The 21,578-nt window shown below is 40.6% G+C and overlaps 2 protein-coding genes across 3 annotated transcripts in view; one reads left to right on the top strand and one right to left on the bottom strand.

Moving 5' to 3' along the window:
* CD300LF (CD300 molecule like family member f) overlaps positions 1 to 21,578 on the bottom strand; it is a 117,449-nt gene that overhangs the window by 64,904 nt on the left and 30,967 nt on the right. The gene's annotated exons all lie outside the window — the stretch shown is intronic.
* Positions 1 to 21,578, top strand: part of RAB37 (RAB37, member RAS oncogene family) — a 33,900-nt gene that overhangs the window by 6,596 nt on the left and 5,726 nt on the right. Inside the window, exons 2-8 of one of the 2 annotated variants that reach the window (XM_058165554.1) lie at positions 1,043 to 1,153; positions 9,118 to 9,159; positions 10,676 to 10,742; positions 11,921 to 11,973; positions 13,588 to 13,653; positions 21,129 to 21,185; positions 21,488 to 21,564. In XM_058165554.1, coding sequence (XP_058021537.1) covers positions 1,043 to 1,153; positions 9,118 to 9,159; positions 10,676 to 10,742; positions 11,921 to 11,973; positions 13,588 to 13,653; positions 21,129 to 21,185; positions 21,488 to 21,564 — 473 coding nt within the window. The remainder of the gene's footprint in view (positions 1 to 1,042; positions 1,154 to 9,117; positions 9,160 to 10,675; positions 10,743 to 11,920; positions 11,974 to 13,587; positions 13,654 to 21,128; positions 21,186 to 21,487; positions 21,565 to 21,578) is intronic. The other variant, XM_058165555.1, reaches the window with a different exon arrangement.

Here is a 21,578-nt window from a genome sequence, read left to right as displayed (position 1 = left end):
GGAAACATTTTAAAACACCCTTTTCCAACTTGGTGCTGTCCAGATTTGTTTAACTTAAATTACAATTCCCAGGTGGTAGGGAATTGGTGCATTTGGCACCTCAGGAGATCACCAGAGATGCAAATTACATCTCTGGAAGCACAGGAGAAGTTCATCCTACGCTATTCTTGTAAGCTTGCTATAACACTAAAGAGGGTGATAAGCAGAAAGACGTACACACTTTAAAGATGATTTCCCAAGTATTGCTTTGGACTTCATGCATGCCCAAGACTATTCCGCTATTCATCACAACAGTCCAACTTTTTCACTCTTCTGCAAACCTGAACAAAAAAAAACAAACCTTAATGCAATGAATTTGCATTAAAAAGTTGGTTCTTAAAGATATGGCATCTTTTCTTTCGGGCTCGCACAGAACCCTGAAAAAAAGTTGGGGCACTTTGATTAGTAGCAGAGAGGAACTGTGCTTATAGGAGATCCAAAGCGTTTTTTTAAAAAAATTATAAGCCTTGTTAAATCTGTGGCATTGTTTCTCTACCTTGGCAAATTGGGGGCTTCAATTCCCAGATTTCTCAGCCAATGTAAGAAGTCTACACACCTTAAAGTTGTCGCAGTTGAGAAATACTGTTCTATAATGGCAAAAAAATCAGGGAGTTTTGTGAAAATGTAAGTTTTTAAATAATATTTATTAATCGGAAAAAGTGCTACCAGATTCCTGATTTCCTGTTAAGTTCTCCACATTGAGTTACCCCCAGCATTGATAGAAGAAGACAGTTGTAGTAGAGCAGACAATGAATGACTCCCGGTCACAATGGCTAAAGTAAGATGAAGATAAGATATTGCCATTTGTTTGTTATTCTCTTTGTTGACTGCTAGTTCTGCTTGCTAAATTAGATCAGTGTTGACAGAAGAGAGAGAGAGAGAGAGGGAGAGAGAGGGAGAGAGAGAGAGACTTCTTTAATAAGGAAGCATGCGAGGAAAAAACATGAATGTCAATATAACCCCAACCGGCCATATTAATGGGCTTTTGCAACTCATCTTGTAGGTGATGCTGCTTGGAGATTCAGGTGTGGGGAAGACCTGCTTCCTCGTCCAGTTCAAAGATGGAGCCTTCCTCTCTGGGACCTTCATAGCTACTGTCGGGATAGACTTCCGGGTGAGGCCATTATTAATGCTGGAGATAGTTTGCCACAGCAGAGAAGTGTGTTGGGCATCCGGCAGTAGACCTTTGAGCTAAGCACAACGCAGGCTGAAGAACATTACATGGATGAAACCATTTGTCATGCCAGGTTTTGGTCTTTCAATAGCTGGATCAGGAGTCCAGCATGTGGAGACCCAGGGGCCTCCTCCTATTCCTCTCTGCTGTGGTTGTAGTAAAAACAAACAAACTGAAACCCAAATGGTCTTTCGCGCAATCTATCAATGGAATACCTTGCCTCTCAGAGTTGACGGATGTTCCATCGCTGGAGGTTTCAAGAAATGATTGGACAACCATTTGTCTGGAATGGTGTAAGAAAGGGGTCCCCAACCCCCCGGGCTTATATATAGTACCAGGCTGTGGCCCATTTGGAACCAGGCCATGGAAGCCATGGGGAGCATGTGCATCCATGCTTAGCCCCGTTTGTGCAACCAATGAGCAAACACGTGTATGAAGCTCCATTTGAGCGACTAGCAGGTGCACATGCCAGCCACTCATGCAAATGGAGCTGCACGCTCACGCTCACATGGAAAAATACCCTCTCCCCACCCACCCCCGCCAGTTCGCAAAGCCAGAAAGATTGGGGACCATTGGTATAAGAGCTCTTGCCTTGGGGAGCAGTTGGAATAGAGCACCTCCATGGTCTCTTTCTGCCCTGCGATTCCATTATTCTATTCCCTCTTCCGCCTTCATTTACACACACACATTTTCAGAGCTGCTGGTAGTCAGTCCTAGACTTTTCTGTCATCTTCTCTTGTAGAACTTCTGTAGTTTTGGGATGGAAGGATTCTCCCTTGGAAGACAGTTTGGGAAAGGCTATGAAAGTGTCTCTCTCCCACAAACTGCAGTCCCAATCTGCACTATGCAGATCAGAAATCAAGCATGTGAATTGCTTGTAGACATTTAATACTATTTAAAATCCAAACATTAACATGTAGCTGTCAGAATTTGTGCCTGGAGGTATGTGTGATCAGGAACAAGGGACAGCAAAGGGACACAACACATTCAAGGAATCAGGTTGGTTCCTGTTCCCATTGAAAAGCTCTGCCATCATCATGAATCCCTGTGTTGTTATGCCCAAGTATCCAGGAAGAAAAAAAGAAAAACAATGATGTCAATCATCACATAAATAATATGATTTATACACTATAATAAGGGACGTGGTGGCTCAGGGGCTAAGACAGCTGAGCTTGTCGATCGAAAGGTCGGCAGTTCGGTGGTTCGAATCCCTAGTGCTGCCATGTTACAGGGTGAGCTCCTGTTACTAGTCCCAGCTTCTGCCAACCTAGCAGTTTCGAAAGCATGTAAAAATGCAAGTAGAAAAAATAGGGACCACCTTTGGTGGGAAGGTAACAGTGTTCCGTGCGCCTTTGGCATTGAGTCATGCCGGCCACATGACCACGGAGACGTCTTCAGACAGCGCTGGCTCTTCAGCTTTGAAACGGAGATGAGCACCACCCCCTAGAGTCAGCAACGACTAGCACGTATGTGCGAGGGGAACCTTTACCTTTACCTTTATACACCATAATATGCGTCAGACATATTGTGGGCCTTACATTAGAGCTCAAGAGATGCTATTTCATTCATAAATTGTACATTGAAAATGACATTTTGTTGGCACTATTGGGTGGAAGCCAATGCTACAGGATTTTAAATAGCTTTTTCAATATCTTTATTCAGATCCATAGTCAATAAAGTTATGGAGGGCTAATAAAAATCGCATTCACTGTTTTTTTATGGTGCTAATCTGTTATTAACTTCAACTTATGAGCCTGTAAGCAATTTTTCAGATGTTCTTCCCATTATTGAGTTAATTAATAGAGCACGCCTGTTGCAGGATAGTTCTAGCCAATTGTTCATGTTGGGTTTTTAAAAACCCAAAATTGTACTCTTCTCATGCCTTCTTACAGCAACTTCCCCTCACTTTAGAGAATCCATTCATGTGTAAAGCTTTTATTAAAAATTGTTCCTGTACTGTCTCAGCTCAGCTGTTCAAACCTTCAGAAGAACTCATTTCCAGGCCTTTTAAAAACTTGTGTAATTGAACAGGATCTATTAACAAGCCCTGGTGTACAATGTAAGGACCCGCCAGAGAATTCCTTTTTGTTTAAAGTCAGCATTCCAGCAGGCTAATCTTGTAAAGCAGGGGTCTCCAACCTTGGCAACTTTAAGCTGGAGGACTTCAACTTCCAGAATTCCCCAGCTAAGCAAAGCTGGCTGGGGAATTCTGGGAGTTTGTCCTCCAGGCTTAAAGTTGTCAAAGTTGGAGACCCCAGTTGTAAAATGCTGGAGAGAAGTTTCCTGAGGATGGGCTCCAGCATGAGTCCGAAAGCTCAGAAGGCTAAATCTCTGGTCCCAGTGACCGACCCAGATTGGATCTTGTCTTCATCTCTAGAAGCTTTTAAATTCTGGAAGAATGCTTTTGACTAAATAAACTTTATAACTAAAAAAAAGGGATTGAAGACAGTTTAAATACATTTGTTACATATCTTCGAAGGTTAGAATTAAACAATTATGAAGCAAACATTAGTTCCATTCTTCCTTTTGGCAACTAAACTAAGGATAGCTTAACACTGGAATGTTTTGGTCAAAGCTCTTGGTTCAGAATAGTAACAGACAGAATGGTAACAGTCTGGTTAATTGTTGTGTTCTAAAAGATCTCTAAAATGTACTATGTGCATAACTTGGATATCTTTTTCCAAGGATTAGTATGCATCTCTCTTGTTATGTAAGTGATAAATGTAGTCAATTAAAAATATCTCAATATGTAGGAAATATGATAGACTTCACAATGGAATGTCAGGTATGTAGTGTACATAGATAAGTAAAATTCTTGTTTGATGAATTAAAGAGAAAAAATGTGGGTATTGAATTATATGTTACCACTTGGTAATGTGTGGTGTGTACTGTCTTTCTCATGCTTAGTTTACTGAGACTAATCAAAACAACCTATTTGGTCATGATATTAATTGTGTGGACAATCTATGTTAAGCTGACTTCCTCCAAATGTGTAAATTCTGGAATTCCCAGTTTATATGGCCAATGATAGCTCCAATTAATCTGGGGAAGACTATTGGGAAAGAGTAACCGGTCCTAGGAGATTGTTCATAATAGTTTAAGAAGAATATTGTAATGATTTGTAATATTAGGCACAGGGCATTTTAAAGCAAAGCAATAAATAATATGAGGAGGTGCCTCCAAGCCGTCCTTCTTAGCGCTCCAAAATAATGTTTTGGTTCTGATTGCGCTGAATTAAATCAAACTTTTACATATCATGTCAAATTCATATAGAGCACATTATTTTCCTTTCCTCCCTAAATTATATTAGATAGCTATATTCTATGTGCATTATAGTGAGATCTGTGACAGCCCTTTGAGGTTGTCCAGACAGAAGCACAAACCATGAGTAGTAACTTTATTGTAATGTTATAGTAACAGAATCTTCCAAGTTTGAAAGAATTACTTTTTATTTTCCCCAAAACTAGGAAGGGTACCTTCTGATATAGTTCCCTTGCCCACTTTCTTTTTGTGGGTTGAGATATCTTTTGCATCACTATTGTCTAAGTTGTGGCTCTTCCTCCTGTTTCCCAAGGACATACGCAATTTAGTATTCCCATATCTTCATGTTGAAAAACTAAAGTCTCCCTCAAGTTGAGCTGGACTTCTGGTGACTTCATGGATGCATTCATGTAATTTTCTTAGCAAAAGTACAGAAGTGTTTTTCCTCTGCTGTCTTTTAGGGTATTTTTCCCTCTTTGTGGTATAGCCTATAGGGCTGTGATGGCAAACCTATGGCATGCATGCCACAGGTGGCACGCAGAGCCCTCTCTGCGTGCACATGAGCTGTTGCTCCAGCTCAGCTCTGCCGCGCATGTGCGTGTGCCTCCTGCTGGCCATCTGGTTTTTGGGTCTCTACCGTCCATGTGGGGGTGGGTGGGTGGGACGCATGCGGGAGATGTGCATGCATGCGCAGAGGGCAGGGCATGCACAGGGGGGTCATGCACACATGCATGGGGTCGTGCGTGCATCCACAGAGTCATTTGCACAGGGGGCGCATGCAGGGTGTCGCGTGCATGCAAGGGGGTAGGGTGCACATGCGAGTCATGTGCACATTGCATTATAGGTGTGCACGCACATTCGCACCTGCACGCTTTGGGCACTTGGTGGCGAAAAGGTTAGCCATCACTGCTATAGGGTCTTCCTAATGGTTACCCATTCTAAATATTAAGCAGACTTGGCTTAGCTTCTTCATATCAGCCATAACTGGTGCTGCTATCCTGCACTATGTTAGGATCCCCCTAATTCAGGGGTGACAAACTGGCGGCCTGCGGCCTGGATACGTCATGTGCAGGCCAAGTCCACTCCAATTCCGCAAATGAACAAAAGGCGTGATACGTCACATGGCAGCAACATGATGCTGCGAGTTTGACTCCCATGCCCTAGCTCATCAACACATTGCAGTAACCTGCCATTCTCACACACCCACAAAAACATATAAACTAGTATAAGTCTATGAGTGTCTTTTCTATATAAGGACAAAGCTGCTTGCCCCGTGCTTGCTGTGTAATTCTAAATGCCAGGAGAGGAAGGCATTGCAGGAAGGATTGATGGATGGAAGATGAAGGTTTACTATAGTTCTTTCCTGCCTTTTTTTTTGGAATACTCTATTCCATTTTTTTCTCCATAGTTGCTCCAGAATATAGAGAATGTAATATATAGAATCTTTTGCGTTCCTAGGCATTTTGAAGCATTTCTCCTTGAATTTTGTTAAAGCAAAGTGGCTCCACGCTCATGTGGAGAGAGACCTGGGAGAAGTTTTTGAAGCAGCCACATGAGACTTGCAAACGATGCATCCGCTTCAACTGCTCTGAAAAATTTGCAAAGCTTAGAGGGTGGAAACGGTTAAAGAAGAGGAAATGATAGTGGATGGATGAATGATGAATGAAGGTGATGGCGGTAATGATGAGCTTTTGTGTCCCAGTCTTTTTGGAGCTCGAGACACATGATGTGGGAATATCCTTTCATTTTGTTTCCCAAAGAATAATCTTACGAGCTGCAATGGGCTGAGAGAAAGTGAGGTGGTCCAAAGTTCCTCAGAGGGTTCCATAATTGAGCATTTCTCCTGATCTTCCTGGACCACATTTGTTATTTACTGTGTGTTGCACTTGTTCTAAATAACTTGTCTTGGCCTCTATTGTCATGCCCCTGTCTTAGTCTGAATCTGAAGGGGAAGAGGAACTGCTGACAGAGAGTGGATTCATTGGCTGTGGAAAAAACTGGGGAAGAGCAAAGTCAGGCTGGGCAGAGCAGGGGAGAGGTAGAACAAGGGAGAGGGGGTTCAGATGAAGACCAAGGCCCCTCCTCATCCTAGGCAGCGCAGGGAGGAACGGAGAAGAGAGCAACGTGGGTTGCATGGCTTACCAGGGAGGAAAGGGAATCGATCCTCTTTACAAGGCACAGGTACTGATGGAGTTTAAAAGGAAAGGCAAATGGGAGGGGCGTTTGTCAGGTACAAACACTGAGTTTATCTGGTGTTTCTTTGAATCCTGGCATCCTTCTAACTGGTTTGATTTATTGCTATAATACTTTACTTGTGGAGTTCCTTATTTTGCTTGCCCTGCCGGATTATTTATTTATTTATTTATTTATTTATTTATTTAGTCACACAGTATATATAAGCATAAGCATGAAATAATTGTACAATATATAAGCATATATATGAGTACGAGTATGTAATGACTATATTAATTGGATATAACGAAAGGAAACAATAGGACAGGAACGGTAGCCATGTTTGTGCTCTTATGCACTCCCCTTACGGACCTCTTAGGAATGGGGTGAGGTCAATGGTAGATAATTTTTGGTTGAAGCTTTGGGGATTTTGGGAAGAGACCACAGAGTCAGGTAATGTATTTCAAACATTAACAACTCTGTTACTGAAGTCATATTTTCTGCAATCAAGATTGGAGCGGTTAACATTAAGCTTAAATCTATTGTGTGCTCGTGTATTGTTGCAATTGAAGCTGAAGTAGTCTTCGACAGGAAGGACATTGTAATAGATGATTCTATGAGTTAAACTCAGGTCATGTCGAAGGCGGTGTAGTTCTAAATTTTCTAAACCCAGGATTTCAAGTCTGGTGGCATAAGGTATTTTGTTGGGGAGTGGAGAACTCTTGTAAAATATTTCTGGACACGGTCAATTGTATTGATGTCAGAAATATGGTATGGGTTCCAAACAGTCGAGCTGTATTCAAGAATTGGTCTAGCAAATGTTTTATATGCTCTGGTTAGTAGTGTAGTGTTTTTGGAGAAGAAGCTGTGCAAGATTTACAACTTTTAAGGCCTTTTTTGCGATGTAGTTACAGTGGGCTTTGGCACTTAGATCATTTGATATGAAAACTCCAAGGTCTTTAACAGGGTGGGGGTCATCAGTAAGGTAATGTCCGTCAAGCTTGTACTTAGTGTTTAGTTTCTTTTTTCCAATATGTAAGACTGAGCATTTACTGGTTGAAATTTGGAGTTGCCAAGTTTTTGACCATTCAGATAAAAAGTCAAGGTCTTTTTGGAGGATAGCTGTATTGTTGGTGGTATTAAATAGTTTGATATCGTCAGCAAAGAGATACCTTGTCTTGCCTTTGGATTTTTTGTTAGAAGTTTTCTGCTTACAATGTTTGGGACTGAAGTATTGCCAGCCAAAGTCTATTACAGGTTGGTGGAAGAGCTCTCTCCAGACCAGAGAGTTGAAAGGGACATTGGGGGCACAGTTGGTGATAATAAAGGGACTCATATCGGTTCTCTGGCTGTGTTGCCTTTGTGTCACGCCCTGGGTCATCACATCTGTATTGTAATCACTATCTGATGGTATGGTCTGCGGGCAACACAATTCTTTGAATACAGTAGTGAGAACTTACAGAGGAAGGTGCATCTCCCTTGTCACTGTTTTAATAGTTTAGGATTTTGATTGTGGATTTCATAGCAAAAGACATTGTTGCCTACTCTATCCAACCGATTCTTTTGTCTCTCTGTGTTTAGAACAATAACCATGTTGGTTTACTGCAGCAAAACCACTTTTGGCCCTTTAAAGCGTTAGAAAGTGTAACTGTATAAGCATTTACGCATCATATTCCACTGATCCATGAATACTTGTAGATCTAAGATGCCACAAATGTAGTACCAACAATTGTGCTAATTCCTTTGTGTGGTGAATGATGAAAAAAATGAACAATGAGCACTTGATAATCTATAAAATATTATTTGCTATTAGTGCAGTCGTCATTACTTCAGTCCAGAGTTGACAAAATATATATGTGGAAGAAATTTAAGGTATTTTAGTTGTACCAATAATTGCTGATAACCAGCTTAACAAGCATTGTCTTAGCTGATAGGGTTGCTTTTCATGCAATCCCAGTAAATATGATTCTTTTGATCCCCAAATTTCAGGCAAAGAACGACAACTAAATATATAATATTTGTTCAGATATGCTGCTTACAGTCTTACTTAAAATCTCAGTGCACCAGTTATGCATGAAGCTTAATGTTTGTGGAGATGATCAGTCATCCAGATCATGGTTGTCCCAAAAGTGCTTTTTTTTTCTTTTAAGAGGCAACTGGACTTTTTGGTTTTTCTTTGAAGACATTTCGCTTCTCATCTAAGAAGCTTTTTAAATGAGAAGCGAAACGTCTTCAAAGAAAAACCAGAAGGTCCAGTTGCCTCTTGAAAAAAAAAGCACCTTTGTGACATGTACAAAACTTGTTACCTTCTAGCTATTAGTGATTGTTCCATGGAATTTTAACTGGAAGTTATAGAAAATCATGAGAAAGGAACTTAGCTGCTTGTTTTCTTACAAGTGATCTAAAAAACTCAAAGCTGAATGTAGAGTTCTTCTTGTTAATTTGCTGTGGGGTCTTTTTGTTTCTTACAGAATAAAGTGGTAACAGTGGATGATGTAAAAGTGAAACTGCAGGTAGGTCTGATTGATACACCAAAGTTGCATTTTCTATGAAGTCCTCTAAGTACCTTTGTTCTGTTTTTTCTATTCTGAAAAAGGTCTCCTATATATTCAGTTACTGTGAGACAAGCCGTTTTTCTCCATTCAAGGCTTCAGCTATTACATTTCCGCTTGGCATGTGGAAGTAAAAGCCATAGATGTGGCTGACTTCCAAAGAAATCCTGCTTTCCAACAAAGCATTCTCTGTATCGGCTCCTTGCTAATCCCATGTGGCAAAATCAGCCCTGAATCCAAATTAAAATGGAAATAGGAAATCTGTGTCATCCAAGAGTCCTTGAAATTAGTTGGTAGCTGTTCGCTCAGCACCTTTTTTGTGGGGAAGGTTTGCTACCAGCTTACTCAAATTGTGTGGAAAATTTCCCAATACAAAGATTGTGTTTTTACAGAGGTAATATGTATGATTTTGTTTTACCTCTTGTGCAGTCTCTTCCTCATCATTCAGTTGATGTTTATCTTTCTTTTATCAGATAACCAACCAATAACCAACCAATTCATGAGTTTTACATAAGTATTTTTAGCATTATAGGATTGCCCAATGCCAGAAGATTCTGGGGCAACGTACATCATTGAAAACAATAGAAATCAAAATAAGAACAATGCACTGTATATTTTGGAACAAAACCAGTGCAGAAATTCTGCAAAGATTCTGCAAAAATTCTGAAAGCCTGCTTCCTGAATCCCATCAACAGATATAATTTAATAGGAACTGGACCATGCACACTTTGTTTCATTATGTCTATCTATCCATATCTATCTATCTATCTATCTATCTATCTATCTATCTATCTATCTATCTATCTATCTATCTATCTATCTATCTATTTACCTACCTACCTACCTACTTACCTACCTACCTACCTACCTACCTACATACATACATACATACATACCTGCCACCCATCTCACATTTCAAGGCAAAGTTATACAGAGCAGGCAGAAACTATTACAGATGGGTCACTCCTTGTATAGCCATGATGGTGACCAGTGTTTTATCTTTTTCTGTGAGTCAGGGGCTATGTTTGCAGATCTGTAAGTTCTGAAACACTTTTTCTAAATTAAATTCAATGCATTGCATAGCCCTATTTATACTGTATACGAACTGTTTTATATATTGGTACTGGTGGTGTGTGTCTGAGAATGTGAGAGTTATTTATTTGCAAATTTCTGGATCTTCCACAAAAAATCCTGGTGGATTAATGAGAGTTGTATTTAAGTCTTTTACATTTGCATTATCTCTTCCATATGCTGAACTGAATTCTTGTAATGCTATCACATATTTCATTTGTATTCTCTTATTTGGAAAAACTATCTTGATTCTAATAGACATAATTCAGAGAACTATCCAAGGATATCAATTTGCACGTATTGTCTGTGAATTTTAGTTGCACTGATATTTGATTCACATCTGGGCTTCTCTAATGGAATACCATGAAGAATGTTTCCTTGGGTTTCCATCTTTGCCTTATTGCAGATTTGGGACACCGCCGGTCAGGAAAGGTTCCGGAGTGTAACACACGCATACTATCGTGATGCACAAGGTTGGTCCTCTAGAATTCTGCCTTCCTCCATCTTAGATTGAATGAGAGTTGGGATGATAAGTGGAGTAGCTCTTTCATTGCTCAGATCTACCACCAAATGATAATGACATTGTTTGATATATTGTTCTATATTTTATATATAGAACAATCTATATTTTTTGATACATTAGCAGTGTGCAATATTTTGAGTTCGAAATGGCCCTTTGGAGCATTCCAAGCCTAAAACAAAATGTTTGTGTGTGAAGTAAGGTTTGTTAAGAGCAAGAACAAACCTACTCTGAATACGTCAACGGAATGTTTTAAGGGCACGGGTGAAATGCTCCCAGTTCGGACCGGATCGTCCGATCCAGTAGCGATCGCGGCGGGTGGTTCAGAGAACCGGTAGCAAAAATCCCACCCCCTCCCCACCCAAGCTGAGCCATGCAATCATCAGAGGTATTTTTTTCTTCTTCTAAAAGCATTTTTTATTTGGCAAAAAAATGCTTTTGAAAGTAAAAAAAAAGCCTCTGATGATCGTGCAACTCAGTTGGGATCGTCAGAACCCTTTAAAACCTTTTTTCCCTTTGGCGATCCCAGCTGAGTTGCCTGATCATCACAGGCTTTTAAAAAAATGTTTTACAACCTCTTTGGCAGAAGAGGTTGTAGAAAAAATGCTTTTAAAATTAAAAAAAAAAGTTGGCCACGCCCACCCAGTCACATTCCCCCCCACCAAGCCACACCCACAGAACCGGTAGTAACAAATTTTACATTTCACCCCTGTTTAAGGGGATTATTTTGTATCAAGCTCAAAACAAATGGGGTTTTCTATTTTGTCTCCATCCAACTATATTTATGACATAGCTCATTTCTTACCCTTCACCTTTATATCTTCCCTAAAATGCATGAGAATTGAAATATGATGCATCTCATAGGCACTATGTTGAAATGGCTGGTACAGCTATGACTTGTGTATGGACAGCATTAGATTTAAACCCCACAGTTTTCCATCAAACAGATTATGTTAAGGGTGGGAATGTGCCTGTGGATTGAGATTGCCAACAGATTTACATAATCGAAATTCAGGATAGAGGGACTCAGAGTTTGAATTGATCTGTGTGGCCACATGCGTTCTCGATAGCTTGATCATTTTAGAAAATTACAAAATCATCAAATAACACATATTTCTTCTTCTTTTCCAGCTCTCCTTCTCCTTTATGATATCACCAGCAAAGTCTCCTTTGACAGTATTCGGGTGGGTAATTTCATGCCTACTGTTGATTCAAGATGGTCCCCCAGCCTTTGCTCACACAGGAGTCAAACAGCAAGTTAAAGTTGTAATCTGATTAGTAAACAGATCCTGGTTTGAGGTATTCTTGTGTCTCAGTGTCTAAATGCACTGTGTTGTACAGGAATCAGCAAAGAGACGAAAAGGATCACTTGCCCTTGAAAAGCCAAGAATTTTAAAAGATGGGAATAAAATATTTTCAAGAACTCAGTGCTGATAGGAGGCGCAATGGCTCGGTGGTTGAACACACTGGGCTAAACACACAGCTGAAAAGCTAACAGCCCAGGTTTGAGATCCGAGCCTTGTGCGATGGAATGAGCTCCCATTACTTGCTCCAGCTCCTGCCAACCTAGCAGTTCAAAAGCATGCAAATGTGACTAGATAAATAGGTACCACTTTAGTGGGAAGGTAACAATGTTCCGTGTGCCTCAGCAAATATTCATGCTGGCCACATGACCACAGAAATGTCTTCGGACAATACTGGCTCCCTTAGCTAAGAAAAGAAAATGAGCAACTCCCCCTAGAGTCAGATACAACTGGACAGGGGAAACTTTTACCTTTTTGCAATACTGATATAAACTTTATTTGGATAGGAATATGTGCTATATCTCTGTGCTTCATTCTTCACAAAGAGAAAACATCCCTACCCCAAGGAACTAGCAACTACCATTTGTCAGAAGACAGAAGAAAAGGGAGAATCGGGCTAAAAAACAAAAAGAGAAATCCATATGTATTTCATATTATTTGCAATTGGTTGTCAGGAATATGGGCATTTCCATATAGCTGCCACATTCCTGCTCCAAACCTTCAGAATAATTTTTGAGATACTTTGCAATTCTAATAGCCAGCATGCACAAAATGCTGAGCAGTCAAGAGCTGACTGCTAAGGAGATTACAAAAAATGTGTGTCCAGATAGGACTCTGTTCTTGATCCTTGTCCTACTTTAGGCTGAGTGATATTTTGGAAAATGGGTCTAGTTACTGGGCAGGAGATCTGTGAAATGTCTACCTCCTTGGCCAGGTGGACAGCTGTAAGGGCAGCATGGAACACGGGTGCCTTAAGCTCTGTGAGGTTTATGGGAAGTCTGGGAAATGGGTGTAATTTTAAAGTTCCTTCTAATAGGAAGCTGCACCCAAGCCCCAGCACATCCGATGCAAAGCTGTCTCAGTTGCCAAAAGGGACAGTACCCAAAACTGTGTGAGATTAAGAGGTCTTCATCGGACCTTCAGGGATACCCATCCTGGGGATTATTTGAGCTACTACTTATCAGAGCAAGAGGATCTGGCCTGCCTCTTCCCTTCTTAAATGCTGAGAGGTCATGTAATTCAGTGGCTGGATCCAGAAACTGCACTAAATCATGGATTGCTTAATTGTGCTACACTGAGCAAACCCACATATCTAATCAGGTTTGCACAACACAGTAAGACATATGCCCAAGATTTACAAATCACAATGGCCGAACTGATAGCAATTGCTGTGCACTAAAGGCAAACAAGCAGCAAGATGGCAGGACAGGTCTTGATGTTTGGTGTTTCTTCTCAGCTATGTTTCATCTCATCACATTCAACATTCCCTTGCAGGCTTGGCTCACAGAAATCCATGAATATGCCCACAAGGATGTGGTTATCATGCTTCTGGGTAATAAGGTATGTAATTTTGATTGATAATACAAATTTATGCTGTCTTGAAGACACTTTCCAACTTTTTTGGCTCTTAATGGTCTCATTGTGAGAAATGTTTAGTTAATCATAGTGTGCTCTGCATATTTCTCTTTTGTGATCAGCACATAACCCAAGATTGAGGAACCTGGATCTTCCCAATATTGGTGAACTAATTCAAGTCAGCATAGCTAATTTGTAATTCAGCAACAGTTCAGCCATAGATTCCCCATCCCTTTTACAAAGGAATTTTTCATCCCATTTTTGCTTTATGGCTAATGAATGAAGATGCTTCCTACCCTTGGGTACATTATGAGTTTTCTTGGGACTGCTATTTATTTCTCAGTCACTTTGCATGTTATAGTCCCCAGCTTTTCATTAGATCAGGTGCTGTTTTCAGTAGATCAGATGCAGTTTTCTAACCTGCTGAGGATTATATATTTATAAATAAATATATCACTATGCTTTCATGGCACTGTAAGCCACCTAGAGTCACTTTGGATAATGAGATGGGTGGCATGTAAATTTAATAAACAAATAATAGTTCTGCAGCAGGTCTGTGCAGTCTTTCAACAAGGTGATTTTGGATGCAGTTCTTGAAAGGTGCAAAGTAATGGCTTGATATCTTAGCTCACCTGTTGGGAGGCTTCATTGGTGACATTTTCCTTGGAAGAATTGCTGGAAAGCAGCTTGTGGAATGATTTGCAGAGGCTTATTCCAAACCATTAATAGAAGATCATTGTGCATAATATTTCTAGAAAATATGGAATAAAAAAAAAGTTTTCAACCAGTAAGAGCCAAATAGGTATAAAATATGAGACTCTTGGGACATTTTTTTCCCCCTCAGACCAATTATATCCAGGATAATAATTATGCAGGATGACATTAGATTGTGTTCTGAACAAGGGGGTTCCAAGAATACTGGGACAGATAACATCAAAGCAGGCTTGCTAACCCTTGGACTACTGGGAATGTGGATGGGCACTTCAGGGAAACAACAGGGCTTGGGCTTTTCCAGGATTCCCTAGAGCCCCCTTTTTGGATGGCCAGCTAAGGTTCATCAAATTCCTGCAAGCACCAGCTCAGCAAAGCATATTCCATCCAAGGCATCCTTCTTTCATTCAGATGATGTGTCCTCCAACTCTCCAAGAGCCAGTTTGGCCTAGTGATTAAGATATCAGGTTAGAAATCAGGAGATCGTGAATTCTGGGTGACTTTGGGCCAGTCACTCTCTCTTGGCCCAACCCACCTCAGAGGGTTGTTCTGGGGAAGGGAGGAGGAGGAGGAAAGTATATTGAATATGTTTGCCACCTTATTTTCAAAAATAATAAAGGCAGAGTACAATCAAACCAGCACAAAATAAAAGCACTAAAATGACTGATTTACCTTTTCTATTGTTTTGAATTTTCATGAAAACCTATGAAACAGTTTTTTGACACCTATTATTCAACAGCACTCTGCCCTTGCTCCCCTTTCAGGAAATCGAAAATTTTATGCCCATGACTGGGAAACAGAGCTTAGGTTTGGCTTATTTGAAAGAGGCTTAGCTGAATATATTTATATACTGATACGTACACAAAACACATTGGTTTTCTGAGTGTAACATTTTATTTTAATTCTGCTTCACTTTAAATCATGAAGTCTCCCAAACAAATGGCTTCTTTCTCCTTTTTTTTTACTTTAAAAGAAGTGACAGCTCAAGTTAGATACACGACATAAGCTTTAATTATCTCATTCCATGAGACCAAGAGTCATTTCACACAACTCCTGCGTTGTGTCAGAGGGTCAATGCATATCACCTCATTTGCTCTGAAAAGACAATGTGCAACTGTTGGTGTTAAAAACATTCACCCATGGTTTATGTAAGACAAAATTTTAAAAAAAAGTTTTTAAAAACTGCTAGCAAACCCCTCCCCAATTATTAGCTGCTCAGAGGCCAGATATGATGGAGGAAGTATTGGATCGCCAGATGCAAATCTCAGGCTTCACAGTCTGTAGGGCACCCAAATGACAGCTGTCTCCAGGAGAGCTTTTTATCAGGTTCGCCTGATCTGCCAGTTGCGCCCCTTCCTGGACCGGGATGCCCTATGCATGGTCACTCATGCTCTCGTTACCTCTCGCCTGCACTATTGCAATGCTCTCTACATGGGGCTCCCCTTGAAGAGCACCCGGAGACTCCAGTTAGTCCAGAATGCGGCTGCGCGGGTTATTGAGGGAGCAGTTCGGAGCTCCCATGTAACACCTATCCTGCGCAGACTGCACTGGCTGCCTGTTGTCTTCCGGGTGCGCTTCAAGGTGTTAGTTACTACCTTTAAAGCGCTTCATGGCTTAGGACCGGGATACCTACGGGACCATCTACTGCCAACGTCTGTCTCCCAACGACCGGTGCGCTCTCACAGAGAGGGGCTCCTCAGGGTGCTGTCAGCCAAGCAATGTCAGCTGGCGGCCCCCAGGGGGAGGGCCTTCTCTGTGGGGGCTCCTACCCTATGGAACGAGCTTCCCCCTGGACTCCGACAAATACCTGACCTTAGGACCTTCCGCCGCGAACTTAAAACCTACTTATTTCATCTTGCTGGACTTGCTTAAATTTTAAATTATCAAATTGATTTTATGGGTTTTAAATTTTTTGTAAATTTTAGAGGGTAATATTTTATCTATAAGTAGCCATATCAAATAGGTTTTTTAAGGGTTGTTTTTAGTTTTGTATTGTTGTTTTTTTCCTGTATTTTATTCTTGGCTGTACACCGCCCTGAGTCCTTCGGGAGAAGGGCGGTCTATAAATAAAAATATTCTATTCTATTCTATTCTATTCTATTCTATTCTATTCTATTCTATTCTAAATGCTGTTGGCATCACAACTTTTTTTTTAAATTTGCCAAACCACATCCCAAGAGACAAGGGGATGTTGCTGAGGAGGCATCCCTTATTCCCGGCATAAAGCAAAGACAAAGGGGATCCAGGACCATTCTGGCTAAATCAACATGTCGAGCAACACTGGTGGTCTACCAGGGTGCCCAACTCTTCAGGAAAAAAGAAAGAGGAAAAACAGCCCCAGAGTAGGTGAGGAAAGAATAAATTAGGGGGAAATGGAGTGCCGAGGCAAAGGGCAGAGAAGGGGAGCACCCAAGCACTTTGATGAGGAGTTATTTTTGGATTTGGGCACTACACAGAGTGCGATAGTGGTGAATATCTATAGCTCAGGTATAGGATGAAGATGGAGGTTCGTTCTCTGAGCTTGTGTGTTGATTTCTGAACATTTTGTTACCAGGCTAGGTAACATCTTCAGAGGAATTTGAGGGATGTCAATGTTGGTGTTCTTCCGCTTATAAGGGCTTCTGATCCATCGCAAGACCATCACAAGACTCTCACTTGATGTGACCCCAACCTGACCCATCACAAAACCTTCTCCTAATGTGACCCTCATCTGACATGATCTCCCCATCACAAGACCTACTGACCACAGAAGTCCTTATAAGCAGAAGAAGACCGACATCCCTAAATTCTCCTGAAGATGTTACCTAGCCTGATAACGAAACGTTTGGAAATCAACCTACAAGCTTGGAAGGTGAATCTTCACCCTCACTCCAAGGAGATCTAGTAGGTCATCAAGAGACACAGAAACTGCCAACTCATTGCCCATCTTGTGATCATCTGAAATTTTGCAGCCCACGTCTGATGACCCTAGATGCCACAATTGTTTTTCAGGGCATGATTTCACAATTCAGTTGAGAAAGATCTACCAATTTTATTTTTTTATTTGTTTGTTTTTTAGTACGTATTAGATAATATATAAGTATAAGCATGAATTGAATACATAAAATGAATACAATTAAAGGGAACATTAGGACAGGGATGGTAGGCACGCTGGTGCTCTTATGCACGCCCCTTACAGACCTCTTAGGAATGGGGTGAGGTCAACAGTAGCCAGTCTAAGGTTAAAATTTTGGGGGTTTTGGGATGAAACCACAGTCAGGTAGTGCATTCCAGGCATTGACCACTCTGTTGCTAAAGTCATATTTTCTGCAATTGAGTTATTTAATATTTAATATTATATATATATAATATTATATAATAATAAACTATTTAATATTCATTAAATAAGGTTGTGTGGCAGATACTGTAAAGTAGGATTATGCAATCCATGGACTTAAGTATGGATTTTGTGCTATGACTGCAAAATTCCTATGCAAGAGACCAGACCAGATCTCCTAAATTTAATGCCTCTTTTTGAAACCTGCTGCTTGGGAGGATGAGATAGAGAACCATAATGCTGCAGAGCTTGGAATTTTCCTCCATTCTGGCCACCATGTGCTTCCCTGCAGATTATGCCTGAGGAAATATGTCACTGACAGTAAAAATATTGTGTTGCCATTCCAGTTTGGCAGAATGGTGGGCTGGAAGTACACAAAAACCATTTCTTTATGAAAATTGAATGTACACACTCAAGCATAAAAAAGAAAGAAAATCAGAAAATGAACAGGGGAATATTCTTGAATGGGGGCCAACATTTCATTAGAAAATGATTTTTGGGGTGGGGGGTGATAGTAAAATAATATTAAAGATAAGGTATGCCAGGAAATCCCTTGATGTGGCTTGCCTCTTTGCTGACCAAGGTGAGCCAGCAGGGGGCACTCTGAGCCTGTAGCTTCACATCTTTGGACTTGCCCTGGAAGCAAGGGACAATTTAAGACACACCCTTTCCCCCCAATCATCAGTCCTCAAAAGCAGAGGCACCCACAGCTGGAAAGGCCAACAACCGACCAGCCATGGAATATCAGAATGTGTTCCTGTCAAGCACCAGAAGATAAGCTCAAATTGGAAATAACGTACCTTTTTGCCATAGCGGCAGAAGCGCCACTCCCTAAGGGTGTCTACTGTTGCCACAGGAAGATCTGGGAGAAAAACATGTCAGGACTGAACCCAGGAGTCCTTTATGCTCCCCAGTGTGGGTGTCCCTCATCCCAGCCTTTCCTGTTAGCAATGTCTTTGCAGTTATCTCCCCTTCCTCTCTGGCCTACAAATGTCTACGCTGCTTCAGTGCTGCACAGAAAGGCCTATTTTTCTGAATGGCTTAAAACTAAACTAAACTAAACTATTTATTTATTTATTTATTTATTTAGAAATTAATGTATTGAATTGATCGCCTTTCTTTCTTTCTTTTTGAGAATCAAGGCAATTTACAAAGTAAAATTGAATAGCAAATGGAACTGAACTGAACACACACGAAACAATGGCACAACTAAAACATAACCAAAACATAATATTCAAACTTTTAAAAATAATAAAATAAAACAAAGCATTAAAATCCTGGCAGAAGGTTGGCTTTCACTTTTCCTGAACTCCATTTGGAGTCAACACTGTATTTTATTTTATTTTTTATAAAAAAGTTTTATTTTTACAATCATATCAAATAATTCATCCAATGTACAGTTATATACAATTAGTCGGGCCTGCCCAGTCACCACCCCCCTTTTTAACCTTCTTCCCTCTTCTACCTTCTTTTACTTTCCAAACCTTCCTCTCCTTCTCTTATCTACCTCCTCTCCTCCCTCCACCCTACACTCTTCTCCCTCTTCTACCCCTCTTCCTTCCTCTTCTCCTCTTTCCTACCTCCTACTCTCTCTTTTTTCCCTCCCCACCGTTCTAAAATGGCAACTGGTCAGACCCGACCCTACATTAATTATATTTATACATCTTCAATAATCCCTGTACATTAACCATCACTCCATCACTAACCTCAACCCCCCAATTCCCTTCCCCTTTACCCCCCACCCCCCACCCCGACTTCCCAGAACAAAATGCAGGGTATCAAAACTAACAATCATAATCTAAAATAATTCCTAAATTATAATCTCTAGTCTCTCCACGCTTATTCACACTCTCAATTCCCCTCTCCTTCAAAAATATATCTAATACAAATTATTTCCTAAATTTACTCATATGCTATTTGATATTTTTTTATCTGATACTTATTTTGAATATAATCAATCCACATTTTCCATTCTAAAATATATTTTTCTTGTGTATAGTCTTTCAAGTAAGCAGAGATTTTTGCCATTTCTGCCAGATTTGATACTTTAAGAGTCCATTCTTCAATTGTAGGTAATTCTTCTTTCTTCCAATATTGAGCAATCAAAAGTCTTGCGGCTGTTATTAAGTTCAGAATCAATTTAGTCTCTATAGCTGTACAATCCATAATTATTCCTAGTAAAAAGAACTGCGGGGTAAACTTAATCTTCTTTTTCAAAATATTCTGCATGATCCACCATACTTTAATCCAAAATGCTTTAACTTTTTTGCAAGTCCACCATATATGATAATAAGTAGCATCTTCACAATCACATCTCCAGCATTTAGCAACACTGTATTTATTAAGTGATAGAATCGACTATGCAGTAGATAAATTTATTTGTTTTTGCTCCTTTGGTATTTTACCTCATTTGCCAATTATTTATGCATACTTTATTGTTTTTAGATTGTTGTATGATGTCTTTAAGTGCTGTTAGCTGCCCAGAGCCATGAATTTACTGTATTTTTCGGAGTATAAGATGCACTGGACTATAAGATGCACCTACCTTTTTTGGTGAGGAAAACAAGAAAAAGAAATCTACCTCTGCTTCCCAGCAATTTTGCCTCATTGCAGCAAACAGTAAACAGCCTGCTTTACTTTCATTTTCGGTTTCAGCATAGCTTGATTAGCACAAGGGAAAAAAAAACCTGATCCCAGCAAGTTACCTCCTTGCAGCAAGCAGCAGAGGCCTGCACAACAATAGGCAATGGCGATCCCTGCAGCCTGAAACAGCTGAGTCAGGGACAATCAACTTGTGCTATTTAGGCTGTGCTGAAGCTGAAATGGGCTGTTTCTTCTTGCTGCTTGCTGCAAGGAGGTGAATTGCTGGGAGGCAGAGGCCAAAGGGTGGGGGCCAGTGGGTGGGAGGGGCTACATTTGGTGTATAAGACGCACCCAAATTTTCACCCCCTTTTAGGTGGGGAAAAAGGTGGGTCTTATACTTCAAAAAATACGGTAAGATGAGTTGGCAATATAAACTGAAAGATGAGAGAGAGAGATGAGAGAGATAGTGATAGAGAGACAGATTAGATGGATAGATGGACGGATCGAGACAGACAGATAGACAGACAATAAACTGACTTCTGCTGGGAACCTAATTCTGTTGCTTTTCTTCCAAATGCATTTCTTTTTCACATGGGAATTTTAGAAGAAAATCAGTTAGAAGACGAAGCAGAGTGAGGTTAAGATGGGCATTCTAGGAGAGTTCTGCCTAGGATATTTTAAAATGTTTATTTTGTCTCTATTTTTAACATACATACACACACACACACGCACACACACACACACACAAACACACACACGCTAGAAAAGCACTACTAAGGTATCTCCTGGTTATGCGTGCTTCAGCATTCTTCCTTGCTCTTCCCCACCCTTCCTGTCTTTCTGTCTGCAGGCTGACATGAGCAGTGAGCGAGTTATCAAAACAGAAGATGGGGAATCCTTAGCCAGGGTAAGTGAACAAGTCCAAGTGTGACTGTCTTGTAGCATAGCTGAGGGAGGTGATCCAAGCCCTCTGCCCAATTTCAGAAAAAAGCCATCTGTATCGGCAAGCATCTCCTCCTGTTCATGCAGAGCAGACAGTATCTTGGTCATCGGCTTAACTGAACCAAATAGCGAGATTTTCCGCCTCCTCTCTGGGATTAGTAAAGTTCCAGGGCTTTTGTTAAGGTTCCAGCACAGGAATTCAAAAAAGAATTCATCATATCTGCTGGCAAGATGTTGCCACTTTTTCTTGCTCCGTTTTCATTCCAGGAATACGGAGTGCCTTTCATGGAGACCAGTGCCAAGACTGGTATGAATGTGGAACTGGCATTTCTGGCCATTGCAAAGTGAGTATAACAGG

The sequence above is a fragment of the Ahaetulla prasina genome, chromosome 2 (assembly GCF_028640845.1).
Source record: "Ahaetulla prasina isolate Xishuangbanna chromosome 2, ASM2864084v1, whole genome shotgun sequence".
Lineage (NCBI taxonomy): Eukaryota > Metazoa > Chordata > Lepidosauria > Squamata > Colubridae > Ahaetulla > Ahaetulla prasina.
Note: the sequence above shows the minus strand (reverse complement) of the source record. Positions and strands in the feature narration are given on the sequence as shown.